This window comes from Myotis yumanensis, unplaced genomic scaffold (genome assembly GCF_028538775.1).
Source record: "Myotis yumanensis isolate MYYU_CA2020_CCGP unplaced genomic scaffold, mMyoYum1.0.hap1 SCAF_22, whole genome shotgun sequence".
In the NCBI taxonomy this organism is placed as follows: Eukaryota; Metazoa; Chordata; class Mammalia; order Chiroptera; family Vespertilionidae; genus Myotis; species Myotis yumanensis.
The window spans coordinates 11,587,835-11,608,813 of NW_027223773.1; the positions used below are offsets into that span (position 1 = coordinate 11,587,835).

At 43.0% G+C, this 20,979-nt stretch overlaps 2 protein-coding genes across 5 annotated transcripts in view; one reads left to right on the forward strand and one right to left on the reverse strand.

Annotated features, from left to right (window-relative positions):
- The window catches only part of EXO1 (exonuclease 1), a 35,550-nt gene extending 18,139 nt beyond the window's left edge, over positions 1–17,411 (forward strand). The window contains exons 10-13 of the mRNA XM_070401115.1: positions 2,088–2,334; positions 3,184–4,072; positions 12,270–12,463; positions 16,981–17,411. Of these exons, the coding sequence (XP_070257216.1) occupies positions 2,088–2,334; positions 3,184–4,072; positions 12,270–12,463; positions 16,981–17,122 (1,472 nt within the window). The 3' untranslated portion in view covers positions 17,123–17,411. The remainder of the gene's footprint in view (positions 1–2,087; positions 2,335–3,183; positions 4,073–12,269; positions 12,464–16,980) is intronic.
- The window catches only part of LOC138999095 (lamina-associated polypeptide 2, isoforms beta/gamma-like), a 41,110-nt gene continuing 29,337 nt past the window's right edge, over positions 9,207–20,979 (reverse strand). For 2 of the 4 annotated variants that reach the window (XR_011469322.1, XR_011469320.1), the window contains 2 exons: positions 15,222–15,412; positions 9,207–12,448 (listed from right to left, as the gene is read on the reverse strand). Coding sequence is in view for 1 of the 4 variants with exons in the window: in XM_070401117.1 (XP_070257218.1) it covers positions 15,399–15,412 (14 nt within the window). In the remaining 3 variants the exon portion in view is untranslated. Of the gene's footprint in view, positions 12,449–14,216; positions 15,413–20,979 lie in introns of those variants that run through there. The other 2 variants (XR_011469321.1, XM_070401117.1) reach the window with 2 other exon arrangements.

Consider the following 20,979-nt stretch of genomic DNA (forward strand, 5'->3'; position numbering starts at 1 on the left):
TTTCATGATAATATCTCTCAACCTTTGTTTCCTCTTCTATTATGGGAATGAAACTGACTATTTCACAAACTTTTGTGTTTGTTATGTAAGATAACGTATAAAGGCACCTGGTACATAAGCAAGTAACTACACGTGTTCGTTCCTTCCTGTCCTGCCAGCCACAACATAGAGGATCCTTTTTGTGTAGGGCTCATTATTAGTAGGCTCTTTATGTCACACTAAGTCTGCTTTGTTAAACTACATCTCATCAATGGATCTTGTCCCCTGGGCATACACACAGACCCCAAAATAAAATAAAATAGAGTAAGTCGAATCCCTCTTTCCTGTGACAGCCCTTCATATAGTTAGAGACAGCTCTGTGACCCTCCTGAATTTCTTCCCAAACTGAACGTTCCCCATCTCTTCCCGGGTGAGCGCCATTGTGTAACTGGCGCAGTGAGTGGCCGTTAGCATGTGGTCCGCTAACCACAGCACAGTAGAGGTTTAGGGTTGTGCACTGTTTCAGTCCTTGGTCCAGACGGGGATTTTGTTTTTGCAGACGAAGACAGTGTTAGCTTTTACTTGCATTCTTGTCATTTTGCGGGCATTTACTGAGTTTATCATCAAAATCCACCAGTTCCTATTAAACCAGGCACACTTACACATTTACACTTAACTGCAGGTGAAATTATTCTTATTGAGGTGTTCTGAATTCATTTTAATCCATTGTCCTGCCCACTAGTCTTTCCTTTTTTTTCTTTTTTGAATCTGTATTATCTAATATATGGGTATTATCTTTGTCGGCTACAAATTTGAGAAGTATGGCTTCCTGTGTCTTAAAGTTTGGTTTAAAATGTGTTTGCTTATGTAATGTTCACCTGCATCAGAGACAGTGCAGAACTCTAAAGCACTATAGAGACACCCTCCTTTCAGACTGATCACCGCCACTAGTGTTTTAGCTGACCAGCCTGCTGCTAACCCCACGTAATAATACACAGTAGATTCTGGCTGCTGTCTACTGGGAGAGGCGCTGAGTGTCCTCCTCAGGATATGCTAAATCTCCTGAGTAACTCGTCTAAAGCTTATTCCAAAAAGAAAACGAGGATAGTCTGGCGTGGCTTCTTAAGGAAGCCTTGTTGGGGTTCCTACAATATTTGTTTTCTATAAGGGCTCATAATTCCCTTCATAATAAACAAATTTAGGCTCATGCCAGGAGTCAAAATCACTGATCTATAGCTTTTTAAAAATCTGTACCTTTAAAATTGGATTGAGGTATCTTCTTGCCTGTGGTATTTTGGGGCCCTCAACTATTTTACTGACTTTTTCGAGTAATGGGCATTCAGTCCTATGAGAGTGGAAGCTGTTCAGACTGAGAATTCATTGAACTAACTTAAGACACTACTGCTATCGCTATGTCTCAGCCTATCTCGGGCTGCAGCCTTTGTATTGCTTTGTCTTTGATCTATTCTAATACCACAGGATACGTTTGCCGTGCAGCCGATTAGGGCTCCTTAGCAAATTACTTCTGACTCCTGACAGTCACCATATCACATAGATATGGTTTTACTGGGACATTTTTTAAATCAAACATTAAATTAATTACGTATCTACATGTAAATCCCCTTAAAATTGGTTATTTTTTACATTCAAAATTAAGCCCTTAGTATAATGAGTATATATCCTTACAAAATTGATTGTGTCCTGAAATTTTGGTTTGGGTACTTTCACATAAAATTGTACAAATAATTGATATTAAAGCATACTAACTTGTGCCCTAACCGGTTTGGCTCAGTGGATAGAGTATCGGCCTGCGGAATCAAGGGTCCCAGGTTCGATTCCGGTCAAGGGCACGTACCTTGGTTGCTATCCCTCTCCCTTCCCCAATAAAATATATATTTTTTAAAAAGCATACTAACTTGTGAAATTGTAAAACACAGCCAAGAAAAAAAAAATCAAGTTATCCTTGGATTTTCTTTTCTGGTGCATAGTTAAAAAAAAAAAAAAAGACTTTATCTTTAGGACAAAGGGACATGGACTGTGAAGCTAAAGCCAAATCTGTAACTGCATGTGGACAAACATTTATTCATGGTCACTCTGTTTTTATTTAGAAGAGCTGTCAGAAGATGATCTGCTGAGTCAGTATTCTCTTTCATTTACAAAGAAGACCAAGAAAGATGGCTGTGAAGGTAGTACATCATTGAACTCTTCCAAAATGCTGATGCCTGACCTGGTGGATGGAACTACTATTAAAAAAACCGTAAGCACACCACCTACGACAAGAAATAAATTTGCAGCATTTTTGCAGAGAAAAAATCAAGAAAGTGGTGCAGTTGTGGTTCCTGGGACCAGAAGCAGGTACGGTTCCATCTCTAGGATGCTGTTTGTTGTGTTATCTACTGCGTTGCCATGTGCTTTAATGGTCTCAGGTAAACGTCGAGTCTAGTTGGGGGAGGTGTGGGACCTGACTTAATCCAAGGACAGTTTTTATTGCCTGAGTTCAGGCCTGAATGCACAGCTTTCCCCTTGAATTTCTGCTACTTTTTGTATTAGAAAAACTCTTTTTGGAGGCAGTCCCTACTTCTTTGTTTCTACTTTCTTAGTTTCTTTAAAAACTAAGTACATTTTGCAAAGTATTATTAGAAGCATATTTAGCCGAAACCGGTTTGGCTCAGTGGATAGAGCGTCGGCCTGCGGACTGAAAGGTCCCAGGTTCGATTCCGGTCAAGGGCATGTACCTTGGTTGTGGGCACATCCCCAGTGGGAGATGTGCAGGAGGCAGCTGATCGATGTTTCTCTCTCATCGATGTTTCTCTCTCATCGATGTTTCTAACTCTCTATCTCTCTCCCTTCCTCTCTGTAAAAAATCAATAAAATATATTTTTAAAAAAATGTATATTAGAAGCATATTTAAATACTGATGAATATAAGAGCTCTAATATTAATTAAGAACTTGATACAATAGTAGGTGTGGGCTACAAAAGTGAGAGACGTAGATTTTATTCTTGAGAAGCTTGTAGTATAGTTGGAAAAATAGGTCCATAAACAAAATCTTTTCATCCCATGTGGTAAGTGCTGTGATAGAAGCGTGCATAAAATTATTTATGAGATTTCATTTTAAAAAGAAACTGGGCCATATTCTGAATCTTTACACCTTGCGAGGAAACTAAAATACTTATGCATTCTTTCTGTTGTTTTTTCTATTAGGTTTTTTTGCAATTCTCTGGATTCTATGGACTGTGTATCAAAGAAAGCAAGCCCCCAACCTCTAGAAGAAACTGCTGACACAGATAAAAAGACCAATCTCAATGAATCAGATTGTCTACATGATAAGAAGGTGGTTGATCCCAATGAATCAGATTGTCTGGAGAGCAAGAAGCTGGTTGATCTCAATGAATCAGATTGTCTGGAGAGCAAGAAGCTGGTTGAACTAAAGGAATCAGATTGTCTAGATGATAAAGTTGTTGATCTAAAGGAATCAGATTGTCTAGAGAGCAAGATGCTGGGTGAACTAAATGAACCAGATTGTCTAGATGATAAAGTTGTTGATCTAAAGGAATCAGATTGTCTAGAGAGCAAGAAGCTGGGTGAACTAAATGAACCAGATTGTCTGGAAAGCAAGAAGCTGGTTGATCGAAATCAATCAGATTGCCTGGAGAGCAAGAAGCTGGTTGAGAGGAATGTAGCACACACTCCGAGTGCTCAGACTCCGGATGGTGCAACTGTGATTGCTGATGAAGAGTCTCCGTCTTTTAAGACCATCAGGTTCACAAAGACCATTTCACCACCCACTCTGGGGACACTGAGAAGCTGTTTTAGCTGGTCTGGAAGCCTTGGCGATTTTTCAAGAACTCCGAGCCCCTCTCCGAGCACGGCGTTGCACCAGTTCTGGAGGAAGGGGGACTCGCCCAGCTCTCTGCCTGGGAGTACGGTGTCCGATGTGTCTCAGGTCAAGGGCGAGGCATCGGGTGATGAAGCGCTTCCTGTACATGAACTGAGTTGGTCCTCGCAGTCTCAGGAGAGTGCGGAATTGTCCCCACACAGCTTAAGTGCATCAACACTTCCTCAGCCTTCCAGGAAGGACTGCAGTCCAGAGGTAAGCCACACGAAACCTGTTTTCAAATCTATATGTAAGACAAAATGGGGTGATTATCCTATGATTGAGAAAAGTCTGCCTACATTCTGGGAATAATTGGCTGTCTTAATTTTTCACTCTAGGTATTACTGTGTAGACAATTTACATTCCATTCCACTGAAGAGCTCCATGTCTTTGCTATGTTAAACTCATATCCATTTAATCTAACTACATTTTTTTAATCACTGTGTGTCCCATTGATAGGTGCCTCAAGTTGTGGAGTAGTTAAACCTAAGCAGAATGATAAGCTATGAAATGAAAAGTTGTTATAAATTTAATATTTATTCCTTAATGTACTCTTGAATTCAGAGAACATTTTAAACCTTATAAGGAGAAGGCCCTATTAATGTAATGGTGTTCACCTTAAGTCCTAGTACTTCAGAAATACCTTCTCATTTACTCTTATTCTTGCTAAACTTCCCCTTTATAACAAAACAAGTTAGCATCCTAGCCATTTTTTAATTTATAAAATACCTTTTAATTTGACTTTAATAAAATCAAAACCCTAAATAAGTGTGTTCATAAGACCCAGTGGCATATTTTAAAATGACATGATGACATATAAAAATCTGAGTTATGTCATCATACTTCAAAATCTCAATTTGAGATACCTCAAACAGCATAGCAATGTAAGATACTTCATTTCATATCTGCCATGTTGTGAGAACAATTATAACCTCGGGGGTATTTGACTGAATTTCGATGTGTGATAATCCTGAATTTTGGACAGCATCTAACCAATCAGTATAGCTTATATTTAGCAAAAGGAAAGTATTTTATTTAAGTTCCTAAAGGAAATGTTGTATTGGACTCAAAGAAAAGAACTAAGTTAAGATGTGGAGACAAGTTGTTTTGACTCGGAGAAGCTGAAACCAGTTAGTACATTCGGATCCCCAGTCTGTTCCATGTGGTTTAAGTTGAAGAGAGCGCCGCCCTAGTGCCGGGCTGCCTTTATGGCTTTTCCTTCTTTTCCCTTTGCTGTTGGTTCCCCCAGACTGGTCTGGAAGACTCTGTTTCCTTTAACTTGTGCCTCCATTTCAGTGTCATCTTTTTCTTTTTTCAATTCACACAATGCACCACGGGGTACAGCTACACTTGCTAGCTCTTGAACGTCTTTCATCAAAACACCATCTATTGCCCGGCTCGTGTTGCTTAGAGTTTGAATGTTGACCGGAGGTCACAGTTAGATTCCTGGTCGGGACACATGTCAGGATTCGAGCTCAGTCCCCAGTAGGGGGCGTGCAGAAGGCAGCCGATCCATAATTCTCTGTCATCATTGATGTTTCTATCTCTCTCCCTCTCCCTTCCTCTCTGAAATCGATACAAATATATTTTTTTAAAACGCCATCTATTTGTGAGGATACTTTAAAGTTTGCTGAGCTCCTCTGGGAGATTTTTTGCCCTTTCCCAGCGGATGTCTGTGTAACTGACTTTGTAAGCTCTTAGCCATGGTTTACTAAGAAGCCTTGTTCCAGCTCACAGCCGGTGGGCCAGTCGTGCCCAGAGCCCGTGGGCCAGTCATGCCCACAGAACTCCCGAGCTCCGTCTTCTGGGCTAACCATTTGTTGTACTAATTCATTACGGAAACCTGGACCCTCTTCCCTCCGCAAAAAGACCAGCTGAACTAGAAGTGATTCTTTAAGTCATCTTTTGCTTCGGGTGTAGATATAGTAAATTCCCATTAGGATAAATGAATTGTTAGTGAGAACTGTGTAATCAGTGTTTGATTCAGAAACTGTTTCAGAGCCACAGTGCCTGGGGGTCTCATTCGAATATGGGAGGGAGACTCACTCCATGTGACTCAGTGAGGTCAGCAGCCCCCGGGGTCTGCGTGTATGAGTCCAGTGGCCCCGTCTGAGGTGAAGTAATCTTGGGATCTTACTCGTGATCTGTAAGAAACTGATAGCCCAGGGTCACCTCCTGTTAGCTCTGAGAGGAGAATATTAGAGTTTCTATAAGTTACAGTCCATATTAATGCAGTATTTGTCGCTTGGTTTTTTTTAAGTATATAGTAATACTATGTAGAATCCCAAGATAAATATTAAAAGAAAACCCTCATAAAAGGGCAGAAATGTGAGCCTTCTAAATTTTCCCCCATTGGACAAAGCAGAGTCCCATCAAGATACCAAACCTTCACTTCAGCTAATGTGAAGTTCTATTTTCTTCAGGGAAAAGGAGATAATGTAGATTTTTGTCTATTTTATACTGCTACCAAAATGTGAGGATATCCTTTATAAACATGTGCTTTATGTAATATCTTAGTTTATTTGGTGTTCTGGTACCAAATCTTGCCAATTTATTAACCTTTTCTATTTAGGGTGTATTGATCATAAATATAGATACTATATATGATAGGGCATAAATATTGCAGGCAAAAAAATTGTTCAATCCATTTATATAGCTACCACATCACTATAATCTCTCAAAATGTAACCATATTGTGATTTAGAACAAAAGAGCAGAAATACCAACATTAAAGATTATAATATCGAACTTCCAACTTGGAGGAATCGAAGATGGCGGCATAGGTAAACACCGGAGACTGCCGCCGTGGACAACCACTTCAAAAATACAACTAAAAGTCGGAGCGGACATCAACCAGAACCACGGGAAGGCTGGCTGAGGAGAGTCTCTTCAACTAGAAGCAAAAACAACAGCATTCCGACGCTCAGCGGAGGCGCAGTGTGGAAAATTTAAAGGTACGGCAGTGCGGTGGTGAGGGTGCGCGCGCAAAGCGGGCTGGCGGCTGAGGGCGCGATTGTCGTTTTCAATCAGGAGCGAGTCTCAGACTCTGGGCTACAGATCCGGGCGAGTCTCTAGGGACCCAGACTCAAACGGGAGAAGCGGGACTGTCTGGCTACGGCCCCTCCGAGGTTTGCAGCGGTTGTGGGGACAGAGAGGCAGAGCCCCTGGGGACGGACTGAGAGCGGCCATAGCTGCTCCCTCCCCCCGCCCTGTTGAGCCCGCCCCGCCCAAACCCTGCACACAGCCATTTGCCGATCGCCTCAGGCAAGGGCTGGACTAGCGCCTCCCCTGAGGACTGAAGTTTTCCCACAGCTGATTTCCACAGCCAGTCGGCCTGGTGGTCAAATCCCTCTAGTGTTAACTACAACAATTAAGGCTTGGCTAGAACAAGACTGCGCACAGAGACCACAAGGGGGTGCACCAAGAAAGCATAAAAGATGCGGAGACAAAAAAACATGACAGAAATGGAGGATATGGAGCTAAGAATCGCAATTTTGAGGGCTTGCCATAAATTTGTGCAGAGCCTCACGAAAACTAATGAGACCCTCGATGCTACGATAAAGAAATTAGAAAGTAAGCATACACGGACTGAAATAAAGAATATTATACCCAATAGCAGACCAGAGGAGCACAAGAATCAAACCAAAGATTCGACAAGAAACACCCAATTGGAAAAGCAAAATGAAAAAAGAATCCAAAAGTGTGAAGATAGTGTAAGGAGCCTCTGGGACAGCTTTAAGTGGACTAATATCAGAGTCATTGGAGTGCCAGAAGATGAGAGACAGCAAGATATTGAAAACCTATTTCAAGAAATAATGGCAGAAAACTTCCCCCACCTGGAGAAAGAAATGGACTTACAGGTCCAAGAAGCGCAGAGAACCCCAAACAAAAGGAATCCAAAGAGGACCACACCAAGACACATCATCATTAAAATGCCAAGAGCAAAAGACAAAGAGAAAATCTTAAAAGCAGCAAGAGAAAGAGGCTCAATTACCTACAAGGGAATACCCATACGACTGTCAGCTGATTTCTCAACAGAAACTTTGCAGGCCAGAAGGGAATGGCAAGAAATATTCAAAGTGCTGAATACCAAGAACCTACAACCAAGATTACTTTATCCAGCAAAGCTATCATTCAGAATTGAAGGTCAGATAAAGAGCTTCACAGATAAGGAAAAACTAAAGGAGTTCATCACCGCCAAACCAGTATTATATGAAATGCTGAAAGGTATCCTTTAAGAAGAGGAAGAAGAAGAAAAAGGTAAAGATACAAATTAGGAACAACAAATATGCATCTATCAACAAATGAATCTAAGAATCAAGTGAATAAATAACCTGATGTACAGAATGAACTGGTGACTATAATGAATCAGGGACATAGAAAGGGAATGGACTGACTATTCTTGGGGGAAAAGGGGCGTGGGAGATGCGGGAAGTGACTGGACAAAAATCATGCACCTATGGATGAACTCAGTGGGTGGGGAGTGAGGGTGGAGGGTGGGGTGGGAGCTGGAAGGAGGGGAGTTATGGGGGAAAAAAAGAGGAACAAATGTAATAATCTGAACAATAAAGATTTATAAAAAAAAAAAAAAATTTCCCCCATTGTCCTTTTTATTTGACGTTAGTGGGGATCCAGAGTTTTCTGTCTGTAGAAAAGTCTCACCTGAAGGGTTGGGAGCAGCGGGCAGGCCTCGCGTCATCGCTAACGCTAACTGTGCACTCGATGTAGCACAACCCTACCTCCTGAAAGCAGGTGCCTTCTCTCTTTCACGTTGAACACGTTACACCATTAAAAGGTGTAGAACTATCCTGGTTCAGCGTTTGGGGCTGGGGATTTAGGAAACGGAACAGAGAGCCAGGCTTGTGTAGGAGGCGGCTTGTGTTATCTGAACTTGAGCATTTGGGCCGGCTTCTGGGTCGATGCAGAAACGCCTTCCGTTTCAAATTGTTTTCTCCAGCTCACGCACCTTGCCCGTTCCTTCACTGCATCTCGAAGTGACACTGGCTAACCCCATTCTTTCCGCATTAGGCCCATTTATCTTTACTCTATCCTTAGTTTTATACTTGCTTTTCTGGGGGGGAAAAAACACACAAAAAACCATTTTATTTATACTGATTTTCTCATTTCATTTTATGTTTTGTTGAATTTTGGTTAGTCGTCATATATAAATTCCATAGTAAAAATCTAATTTCATTTTATTTTTTGATCTGGGGGATCTAGGAATCTGATTGCAATTTTAAGTCACTTGCTAATCAAGGTAATCAGAAACCCAAGCTACATGTATCTCACTTTTCAAAAAAAGACATGCTTCTAAGAAACAAGGTAAAACATTTATTTATTTATTCCATGTCAGAAGCAGCGTGTGATTGTTCCCAGAACATGAGAAACATTTCATGTCAAGATTAAAAATTGAAATGCCTATATTTTTATTTACACAAAAATGTCTACTTTCAAACAAACCTTCTAGCATCATGTTTGTGCTTGACCAGTGGTTCTCAACCTTCTGGCCCTTTAAATACAGTTCCTCATGTGGTGACCCAACCATAAAATTATTTTCGTTGCTACTTCATCACTGTAATGTTGCTACTGTTATGAATCATCATGTAAATATCTGATATGCAGGACGGTCTTAGGCGACCCCTGTGAAAGGGTTGTTCGACCGCCAAAGGGGTCGCAACCCACAGGTTGAGAACCGCTGTGCTTGACTGCAGGTGTTTCAGTTGTGAAACCTGCTATGTTTCCTTGTGGTATAAAGTATAAAGGTCTTTGTTCCATGTGCTTATTTAGCATTTATTTGTAATGACTACATAGTCACGTGCCTTTTCACAATGCAGATATGTTCTGAGAAATGCGTCATTTTTATGAAAGTATAGTGAGATATAGAATCAGATATTTAAGAGATTGAATTGCCCTACCATTTCTGGAAAGCAATTTGAAGGAGTTCAAATTATTTAACCCGGTAAGTGCATTCTAGAACTTGAACCTCAGGAAATGGAGTTTTACAAGAACATTTACTTGTGTGTTGGTCACAGTGGTGAAAACTGGAGATAAAAGGCGAGTTATTAAATACATTTTTGGTTTTAGGTCTTAGCTGGTAGGAATAAAGGTGAGTTTCTTTGTTTTCCATGTTTTTCTGTAGTGAACATATTTTTAAAGCATAAAAACTTTTAAGTATTTCAACAGTCTTCATATCCAACTGAAAGGTTTCCATCTCATACTCTAAAATATAATCCCAAATATATTAAAACATTAATGTAGCCCTAACCGGTTTGGCTCAGTGGATAGAGCGTCAGCCTGCGGACTCAAGGGTCCCAGGTTCGATTCCGGTCAAGGGCATGTACCCTGGTTGCGGGCACATCCCCAGTGGGGAGTGTGCAGGAGGCAGCTGATCAATGTTTCTCTCTCATTTATGTTTCTAACTCTCTAACCCTCTCCCTTCCTCTCTGTAAAAACAAAACAAAACAAAAACACAGTAATGTAAAGTAGCAAATATAAGACTTAACATTATTGAATAAGAAAGGCTTTTCAATCATACCCTGCCTTAGAAAGATGTCCATTTTATTTTGAATGAAAAGGAAAAACCATGTTATTAACATGGTGTTTTTGTTTGCTTTATAATACTTAAAAATATTCATGCGCATGTGTATGTTTATATGATTACAGTAAAAAGTCTGGAAACAAATACCACAATTATTTGCAGTAACCGATGGGACTAGAAATGTAGACAGTACTTTCCCCAGAGGAGTTAGGTCCAGACATGAAACCATCATCTTTTGTTGTTGTTCTTGCCGGCAGCGATTCGCCTTGTCAGGGTTTTAACGGTCACTCCTGGTTCAGTGAAAACTCCAGTGAACCCTCCCTCAGTCCCGTTGTCATCACCTTACTTATCGCTAAGCAGTGCTTCTCAGCATAAAATTCTATTATTTTTCTCATTTAGTTTCAAAATCTTAGAGTTGTCCTTTTTCTTTGTAACTGCCAGCTCAGTCCGTCTTGGGCAGGGGATGAAGTGAAACCACCAAACTTTGTCCCGTCCGAGTCGGACGTTTCTTTCTTCGTCCTGTGTCTTGCTCTCTCCGTCATCCCTCAGCCGGGATTTCCCCTTACACCTGTGAGTCTTCTCGTTCTTTATACACCGTCTGCCGGCTTCATGGGTTCTCTCTACCGCACTGTTCCATATGCCTCACTGTTGCTGTCCTGAAAAACACCCACACTCCGATGGCCCCGTATTTCATCCAGTAAAAACCAACCCTTTGGTGTAAATAGCCTCTCAGTAGAGATCTGTTTAAGTAAATGATGGCACATTTACACAGAGGAACAGGCAACCTACTCAAGACAAAGGTAAGTTTTATGTGTGAAGTGGGAAAATCTCCAAGATACATTATTAAGTGAGAAAAACAAAGTACGCAGTAGTGTGTATTATGCTGCCGTGTGTGTGTGTGTGTGTGTGTGTGTGTGTGTATAGTAGTTCCCTTATCCACGATTTTGCTTTCTGCTGTTTTGGTTACTCATGGTCAACTATGGTCTGAAAATATTAAATGGAAAATTACAGAAATGAACAATTCATAAGTTTTAAGTTGCATGCCATGTTCTACGTAGCACAATGAAATTTCATGTCCCCATCCGCCTGGGAGGTTCATTCTCTCTGTCCAGTATATTCACGCTGTAACCTACCCACCCATTAGCTGCTCAGTAGCCATCTCTGCTCTCAGACCAACTGTCCTGTTATCTCCGTGATTGTGTTCAAGTCACCCCTGTTTTACTTAATAATGTCCCCAAAGCGCAACAGTAATGATGCTACTACCACAATTCAGATATGCTAAGAGAGAAGCTGTAAAGTGAAGAGGTGAATGTTCTCGGCTTAATAAGAAAACTGTGTGCAGGCTGCTCAGATCTACGATAACAACGAATGTTCTGTTGTGAAATGGTGAAGAAGGAAAAGGGATTTGTGCTAGTTTTGCTGTCTCACCTCAAACTGCAGGTTACAGCTGCCGGCTGGGTCCGGGCTTAGTGTAGACGGGAAAGGTTTTAAACTTCATCACAGGTGTGTGTGTGTGTAGGACAAAGCATAGAATTTACAGTCAGGTACTGTCCACAGCTGCAGGCATCCACTGGGGTCTTGAAACAGATCCCCACAAGTAAGGGGGGGGCGACTGTAAATGGATTCAGGCAGCGATTGCCTAGAGGCAATGAAGGAGTAAGGCAGAGAGAGACTCGCTTAATTCTTGAATTTAGTGCTAGTTGCTATGTGTATTAACTGCTAACATTATAATTTTTGTAGTACATATCTATAAATAGCACATTTTTACATATTGCCTATGTTATGTTTCTGTTCCGGAGTATAAAGGACAGTTTGAAATTAACTAAAGATAGCTGCGTTAACAAAGGAGTATTAAAACAGGCATGTATTCTTCAGGTTCCTGGGCTGTATAGATCTAGTTCTCTGGACAGTCTCTCTACAACCAAGATCAAAGCGCTAGTGCCTGCGAGAGTCAGTGGGCTGAGCAAGAGGCCAGCGAGAGTCCAGAAGAGGAAACATCACAACGCCGAGAACAAGCCGGGACTGCAGACGAAGATCAACGAGCTCTGGAAAAACTTTGGATTTAAAAAGTGAGTTGTCTTGTTACTTTAAAATAAGATAAATTTTTTCCCCTGCAATTTCAGTCCTTCTCCCAAGTCTTTCTGTTCCCATATGAATCAACTTCTTTTCCTCTTACCTATTTCCTTTAGCTGACTCTCTACAACTATATTTAATTGCAGTATCTGTGCCTTCTTTTAGTGAAAAGATGGCAAACTGAAAAACCTCAGTTCTCAGTCGGCTCTGGGGATCTCTCTCTTGTTAAGCAAATCACATTACTTTTCCTGGCCTGGGTGTCTGCGCTTTCTTTCCTTAGGACTGTAATGAGAACAAGGTTAAGACATGGGGTTTGGGAAGATAATGGTGCTTCTGGGTTTAATGCACTTTGTTTCCTTAAATTATCACATCTAAAATGGGAGGAGCCCTAGCCGGTGTGGCTCAGTGGATGGAGCGTCAGCCTGTGGACTGAAGGGTCCCGGGTTCAATTCTGGTCAAGGGCAGGTACCTTGGTTGCAGGCTCCTCCCCAGCCGGGCCCTGGTCAGAGCTCATGCGGGAGGCAACTAGTTGATGTGTCTCTCCCTCTCCCTCTTTTTTTTTAAATATATTTTATTGGTTTTTTACAGAGGAAGGGAAAGGGATAGAAAGCTAGAAACATTGATGAGAAAGATCCATCAGCTGCCTCCTGCATGCCCCCCACTGGGGATGCGACCCCAACCAAGGTACATGCCCTTGACCGGAATCGAACCCGGAACCCTTCAGTCCGCAGGTCGACACTCTATCCACTGAGCCAAACCGGTTTGGCTCTCCCACTCTCTAAAAAAAATAATTTTTAAATGAATTACTGCCCTGTCCGGTTTGGCTCAGTGGATAGAGCATCGGCCTGTGGACCAAAGGGTCCCGGGTTCAATTCTGGTCAAGGGCACATGCCCGGGTTGTGGGCTCAATCCCTAATAGGGGACATGCAGGAGGCATTATCTCAATGATTCTCTCCATCATGTTTCTATCTCTCCCTCTCCTTTTCTCTCTGAAAGCAATAAAAACATATATACATTAAAAAATAAAAAATGAGCCCTGACCAGTTTGGCTCAGTGGCTGGGGCGTCGGCCTGTGGACTGGGGAGTCCCGGGTTCGGTTCCGGTCAGGGGCATGTACCTTGGTTGCGGGCACATCCCCAGTGGGGGGTGTGCAGGAGGCAGCTGATGGATGTTTCTGGCTCTCTGTCCTTCTCCCTTCCTCTCTGTGGAGGGTCAATAAAATATATTTGGGGGGAAAAAATGAGGAATTACTGAGTTTATAAGATGAATTGGCCAGATTTCTAATGTATGTGGCAAACATGGTTTTAAATGAGTTGACTCTGTGTATATCTACAATACTTGTTAGATTACAAGATTAACCACATAGTAACATTGATTTACAATTCACTTGTTTCTTTTTAAATCTTTATTATTGAGAGTATTACAGATGTTCCCCCATTTCCCCCCAATTGCCCGCCCCCCTCCACCCGGTTCCTGCCCCACCCCAGGCCTTCACGACCCTACCTTTGGTTATCTCTTCCACACCCACCCTCCTTCCCTCTGAGATTCATCAGTTCATTCCATGCTGCTGTGCCTCTGATTATATTTTATTCACCAGTTTATTTTGTTCATTAGATTTATTGTTCATTTTGATTTTTAGATTAGATTGTTGATAGATAAAATATATGAACAATATATTTTCTTCTCTTTCTTCCTTCATTCCTTTCCCCCTGCCCCCCCCACCCCAGCATTTTGACTGCTTCCCTGTGTTTGTTTCTGTGTATTAGGTAGAGCTGCTCAGTCTCCTAGAATTGGTAGAGTGCCCCAGTCACCTGAGCTGGGGGGCACTCTAGGTGCGCCTTGATGGCTGTTGCTGTCACTGGGAGGAGCCGACCCCCAGGCCAGGCTGTGGGACCAGCTGCAGCTACAGTGGAGAGCTGCTGTGCAGGAAACACCCCTATGCAGCAGGGCTTGCTAGTGGGGCCGTGGTGCTCACTGAGTCTGCCTCTCGGTGTGTAGAGCTGTAATCTTCTGTGGTCTAAGGCTGTCCACTGGGTGCACTGGCTCCAGGGCCACTGCCTGGGGCCACCCAGCAGGAACTACAGAGAGATCTGCTATCTGTATTGGGCTTAGAGATGCCCAGGCAAGGCCTGGCCAGGCCAGCTGTGGAACAAGGCGGGCTGGTGCTAGTGCTGGGTCTTGGGCCTTTTGTTGATAGCTTTGAGAGATTTGTTTGGGAGATTTTAGCAAAGTCTGAAGCCAAGACAGGCCATTCATTTGGAAAAGCAGCTGGAAACAGCTTGGGTGAGGCTAAAATTGGATGGGTTGGGGTCTCAGGGAATCCCCAAGGCAGAGCAAACAGTGTGCTGACTGAGACTCAGTTACGGCTGCCAGCACAGGAACAGTGACCACTGTGAGCATCCCTGTCTGGGAGAAAGCCGCCCCCGAGTTCCTGCCACGATGCCAGACAATCCAGTTCCTCCCATGTGTCTGGTTCCCCAGCGCTGGAGCTTGGAAGAAGTGGGACCCTGTAAGTGTGTGTGTGCATGAGCCCCTTTGCTAGAATCCCAGTGTTCCCCTTAGTCTCCTTGTCACTTAGCCACAATCCCCTGCTTTTTACAGCCTGTAGTTGTGTGGACTTCTCTTCCCAGCCCTGGAACCCTAGGCTGGGACCCCTTGCTCCTCGCTGGCAGCCTCCTTAGGACATCTCCCTCCCAATTAAAAAAACACAACAGCACACGTGGCTGTGGGACCAGCCCGTCCCGCCCCTCCTACCAGTCTCGGTGCTTTCTTCATTTCTCTAGTTGTAGGGCTTCTGTTCAGCCAGCTTTTGGGCAGTTCTGCATGATGGTTGCTCTGTATTTTAGTTGTCATGTTGCCGTGGTTGCGGGAGGCTGAGTACAGGCGTTTACCTATGCAGCCATCTTGGTTCGCTCTTCATTTATTTTCTTGTTAAAGCAAATGTGCTAAAAATAAATGAAAAACAAAGAAAGGTTACCTGGGTGCGGTAGGATTAAACCTTACCTAATAGAGATGTCACAACCAGATGAAATGGTGCAAATGGGAACACTTTAAGTTCTGGGCAGTGTTTTTACTATTTTACATTGTGTAAAGTCTAGGATTAAACCATATAGCATGAGTTCTCAAACACCTGTCTTCAGAAACCCTTTATACTTTTTTTAAAAATATATTTTATTGAATTACAGGGAGGAAGGGAGAGAGATAGAGAGTTAGAAACATCGATGAGAGAGAAACATCGATCAGCTGCCTCCTGCACACTCCCTACTGGGGATGTGCCCGCAACCAAGGTACATGCCCTTGACTGGGATCGAACCCGGGACCCTTCAGTCCACAAGCCGATGCTCTATCCATTGAGCCAAACCAGTTAGGGCCCTTTATACTTTTAAAAGTTAAGGGCCCCAAATTACTTTGAGTTACATCTGTCAACATTTAACCATTTAGAAATTAAAATAGACACTTAAAAAATAGTTTTAAACTTATTAAGTATTTAAAACCAATAGCATAGTTGTTTTACAAAATAAAAAGTGAGAATACACATTTGCAAATCTTTATTGCCTAGTGTAATAAATTAGCTGGGTTCTTGTATCTGTCCTGTGTTCGATCTGTTGTGGTATGTTGTTTTGGTGAAGTATATGGAGAAAACCTGGCCCCACCATATTTGCAGTTTGAACATTTGTATTTTGATAGCCTTTTTATTTCACTGTAAATCTTTTTTGACATTACATAATAAGTCAACAAGCAGTAGGTGTTTAGTTATTGTGATGTCGAGCAGGAAACCCTGACCGTGAACTTCCCACGCTGGTATCACGCATCCCACTGGCCCGTGTTGCACTTGTGCTTGACAGCGCGAATTGATCATTTGTAAGATGATGTGCCTGGAGGTGGAAAATACCAAAAAATGGGGGGTGGGGGTAAGAGTAGGGCTAAAACATTTGTTCATGCCTCACTTACATTGGTTCTTAGCAAGACTTGAGGTGCCAAATAGAAAAGAACTCGTTTCTCTATTGGAATCATTCTGCCTTAGCGCGTGTGTATTTACTAGGGAGCCACGCCTATGGGCATTGAAGCAGGATTTACTGGATGTGCCCACACCTATGGGCATTGAAGCAGATGTTATTGGAGGTCCTCAAAGAACTTGGATGTGCATATGATGAACTGAGGCATATTCCACACTAAAGGGTCTTGTCCTCTTTATATGCCGTCACTTTATCCAGGGAGAGCATTCTCTAGGAATCACTGCCATTTAAAGACACCAAATTTGCCCTAGCCGGCTTGGCTCTGGATAAAGCGTCAGCCTGCGGACTGAAGGGTCCCAGGTTCGATTCCGGCCAAGGGCACATGCCTGGGTTGCACGCTCGATCCCCATTAGGGGGCGTGCAGCCAATCAATGAATCTCTCTCATTATTTGATGTTTCTCTCTCTCTCTCCTTCTCCCTTCCTCTCTGAAATCAACAAAGAAATATATTTAAAAAATAAAGACACCAAATTCATGGCATTCTGTTCTGTTTTGCAGAGATTCTGAAAAGCTTCCTTCCTGTAAGAAGCCAGATCCCCTGTCTCCAGTCAAGGATAATATCCAACTCACTCCCGAAACGGAAGAGGACATCTTCCACAAACCGGAAAGTGCGCGAGTGCAGAGAGCCATATTCCAGTGACCGGCAGCTGGGCCGCCCCGAGCCTCTCTGCCCAGTGAAGTCCCCTTGGCAGGGAGGCGGGTACCAGTCTGAGAGATTTCTTCTTAGAGTCACGCCACTTTTTTTTAATAGAGTACATTTTGTATATGAACTATGAGGTGGTTTCCTTTGTTCAGCTTTTTATATTTTCATAAGAAGCTAACTAGGGAAATTATTTTTAACAGTTTTGGAAGTTTTAATGTTATTTAGGCAAGTTCGCTAGAAATTTATAAAAATTTAAAGATTTCTGTTACATTGTCAAGCATAAGACTGGCAAATGGAAAACCACATTTCTGTAAATTATTTTACCCTAGAGGAAATCACTGAATTCTTCCAAGCTTTACAATTTTCCACGTGCCTCTGTCTTTCGGGGTTGAATGGAAAATAAAGTTGCTGGGAGGGGAGGGGAGGGGCAGTTGGAAGGCGTGAAGGTCGTTGCACAGCGGGACAGGGCTTTACTATCCCTGAAGGGTTTGGTTGCGATACACATTTGACAGTGCAAGGAACTACTACTTACATCATTAATATTCTTACACTTCAAAATAGCCTGTTTTGAAATATGTCTTTTTAAAAAATATATATTTTTACTGATTTCAGAGAGGAAGGGAGAGAGAGATAGAAACATCAATGATGAGAGAGAATCATTGCTCTGCTGCCCCCTGCACACCCCCCACCGGGGATTGAGCCCACAATCGGGGCATGTGCCCTTGACCAGAATTGAACCTGGGACTCTTCAGTACACAGACCAATGCTCTATCCACTGAGCCAAACCAGCTGTGCAAGTGAAGATCTGGCATGACGTAAAGAAATTTTTTTTAAATGTTTTTAGTGACTTTAGGGAGGAAGGGAGAAAGAGGGATAGACAGAATCATTGATCGACTGCCTCCTGCACGCCCCACACTGGAGATGGAGCCTGCAACCCGGGCGTGTGCCCTGACCGGGAATCAAACTGACCTCCTGGTTCATAGATCGATGCTCAACCACTGAACCATACCAGCTGGGCTAAAGAAATTATAGAATTACCTAAGCTATAGAAGATAAAGGATAGGGACCCAGAATATTTTAATTTTTAAATGAGACTTAATAGAGGACTATTGGCTAAAAGAAGTCAGTATGAACATAACATTGTAAGAAATAGCATAAAAATTTTTAAATAACCAATCTGAAAAGAAAAATCCAAAGAACAGAAGCAAATCTGAATTTTCTATGAATGTTTCCTGCTACAGAACAATTCAGAATGTGAACCAGCCTTAGCTGGTTTGGCTCAGTGGATAGAGCGTTGGCCTGGGGACTGAAGGGTCCCGGGTTCGATTCCAGTCAAGGGCCCACGCCCGGGTTGTGGGCTCGATCCCCAGTAGGGGGGGATGCAGGAGGCAGCAAATCAATGATTCTCCTCATTGATGTTTCTATCTCTCACTCTCCCTTCCTCTCTGGAATCAATAAAATATTTTTTTAAAAAATGTGAATCAAACACTGTCTACAAATATTTATCTTTTTTTTTTAATATATTTTACTGATTTTTTACAGAGAGGAAGGGAGAGAGTCAGAGAGTTAGAAACATCAATGAGAGAGAAACATCGATCAGCTGCCTCCTGCACATCTCCTACTGGGGATGTGCCTGAAACCCAGGTACATGCCCTTGACCGGAATCGAACCCAGGACCCTTGAGTCTGCAGGCTGATGCTCTATCCACTGAGCCAAACCGGTTTTGGCAAATGTTTATCTTCTCACCCATTTAAAATACCACTTGAAGAACAAGGAATAAAACATACTGTAGACTCACAGAGGTTAAGAGAAGAGACAGGCGAGGAAACGCATTAGTGGCAAGTAGTTTATACCGTCTCCAGGGGCAGGAGCCAACGGGGGTAAAAGTTCAGATGAGCTCAACGAGTGGGGATACCACGCAGGTCCCTTAAAAGTGGGGGCTCGAAGTGAGGCTGAAACGGGGCTCCTCTAAGCACTTGAAGTTGGGGCGGGAGAAGAGGAAATGGCAACAGCGCAGTCGTTCCTCCATCTTCAGATCCCCACACCAGAGAGCAGATCAAAACCTGTGAGCATGACGACAAATCCAGGTAACGGGTCTCCCCGAGTCCCAAACCACCACCAAGACACACGAAGGCGCTGGCATCTGCTCGGGAGCAGAGGCGGGAGCGGGGCCGCTGGTGGACCCGAGAGGACAGCCACCCACACGCACAGCAGGCCCGGTAGGAAGTGGCACAGACAGGCTTTGCCCTCCAGCGGCGTGAGTGCAAGAGGCCTGCGGTAACCTGGGAGACGGACGCCACTTAGTCTAAATGAATCATGGGAACTGGCTGGCCCAGGCTTCCTTCTAGGGTAGGGGGCCCTCAGGAGACAAACTGCTGGAAGCTGAGCCAAAAATGAGCAGGAGAGAGACCACAGAGACAGAAAGAGGTTAAAGGAGAAGGGACAGTTGACCAAGAAAGCTCAGCAGAATACCCTGCTCCTGAGCCCGTCGGGGGCAGGGAAGGGATTAAAGCTCCTGTAAACCATGTTTCTCAGCTTACATTTTACTTCAAAAGAAACCACAGAATAGCTTTTAGATTCATCTCTTACAAAGTTAATATTTTTAAAAAGAATCTCCAGCAGAATTACATCTTTACAGATGATGGAAATCTACCAGAAAGGCCCACAAGTAGATTAAAACCAGTTCCCTAAGATTAGGAAGTGACAAATGTTGAAGTTACAGACAGAAAGTCTAATATGCAGTTAATAGGAGTCTCTGAAGAAAACACTGATTTCAGAAAATCTTCCTAATTTAACAAGATGTATAACTCCTTAAAGTGGGCCCTTGTACCTACGACGATTGATCCTAAACAGCCAACAGCAGGACAGGCAACAAAGTTACTCTAAAGAAATAATTATATATTTGATAAAAACAGCAAGTGACATGTAAGGAAAAAACTAGATTATGTCATTTTCACAATTCTGAAATCAAGAATACTTCTTAAAAAAACCATAGAGAATGCATAAGTAAGTGGAACAACAAATCAATGTTTCTCCCTCTTTCTCGAATCAATAAATAAGTAAAAAAAAAAACAAAGATGACGGCATTTGCCTCTGAGTATCTCCTCCTCCAGGCAGGAAGGGGCTTTTTGGTGGGAAGTGCTCCGTCCACCTGCTGGGACCAGGGGCAGAGGACTGGGTTTCCCCACATCCAAGGCCTCCCACTCAGAACAAAGGCAGGTGAGCGAAGGCCGCTGACTTAGAAAAGCTTAATGGGTTACAGCGGTCACCTGCCAGCTGAACTCCATAGAAAGTGACAGGACACTAAGACAGCTGAGTGGGCGGTGCCTGAAACCTCAAGTTTCCCGCTGATGCAGTTTCTCTGGAGCAGTTACGGTATGTTATGAGCTCCCTGAGAACCTGCCGCAGCTCCGACCTGCTGAGGGTTAGGCCAGTGGTCGGCAAACTCATTAGTCAACAGAGCCAAATATCAACAGTACAACGATTGAAATTTCTTTTGAGAGCCAAATTTTTTAAACTTAAACTATAAAGGTAGGTACATTGTTAGTAACTTAATTAGGGTACTCCTAAGCTGGCCTTTGCTAAAAACGTCCTCATTTTATAATAATAAAGCCACCAACACAAAATAATTTCAATTCTTAAATCGATGACACAAATACCTGTAGGATTTGCAGCTGGTTGGAAAAGTACAGGTAACTTTATGCTTCGAGTTGGTACTTTTGTCACCCGCGTGGGATTTGCGCACGCAACTAGCACTAACCACGGCACATGAGGCTGCTGACTGACTGGCTCACTCAACTCGGGCATGAACCCCGCGCTGCGTATCCCGCGGCCCGCCTGCGCCAGACCGACAC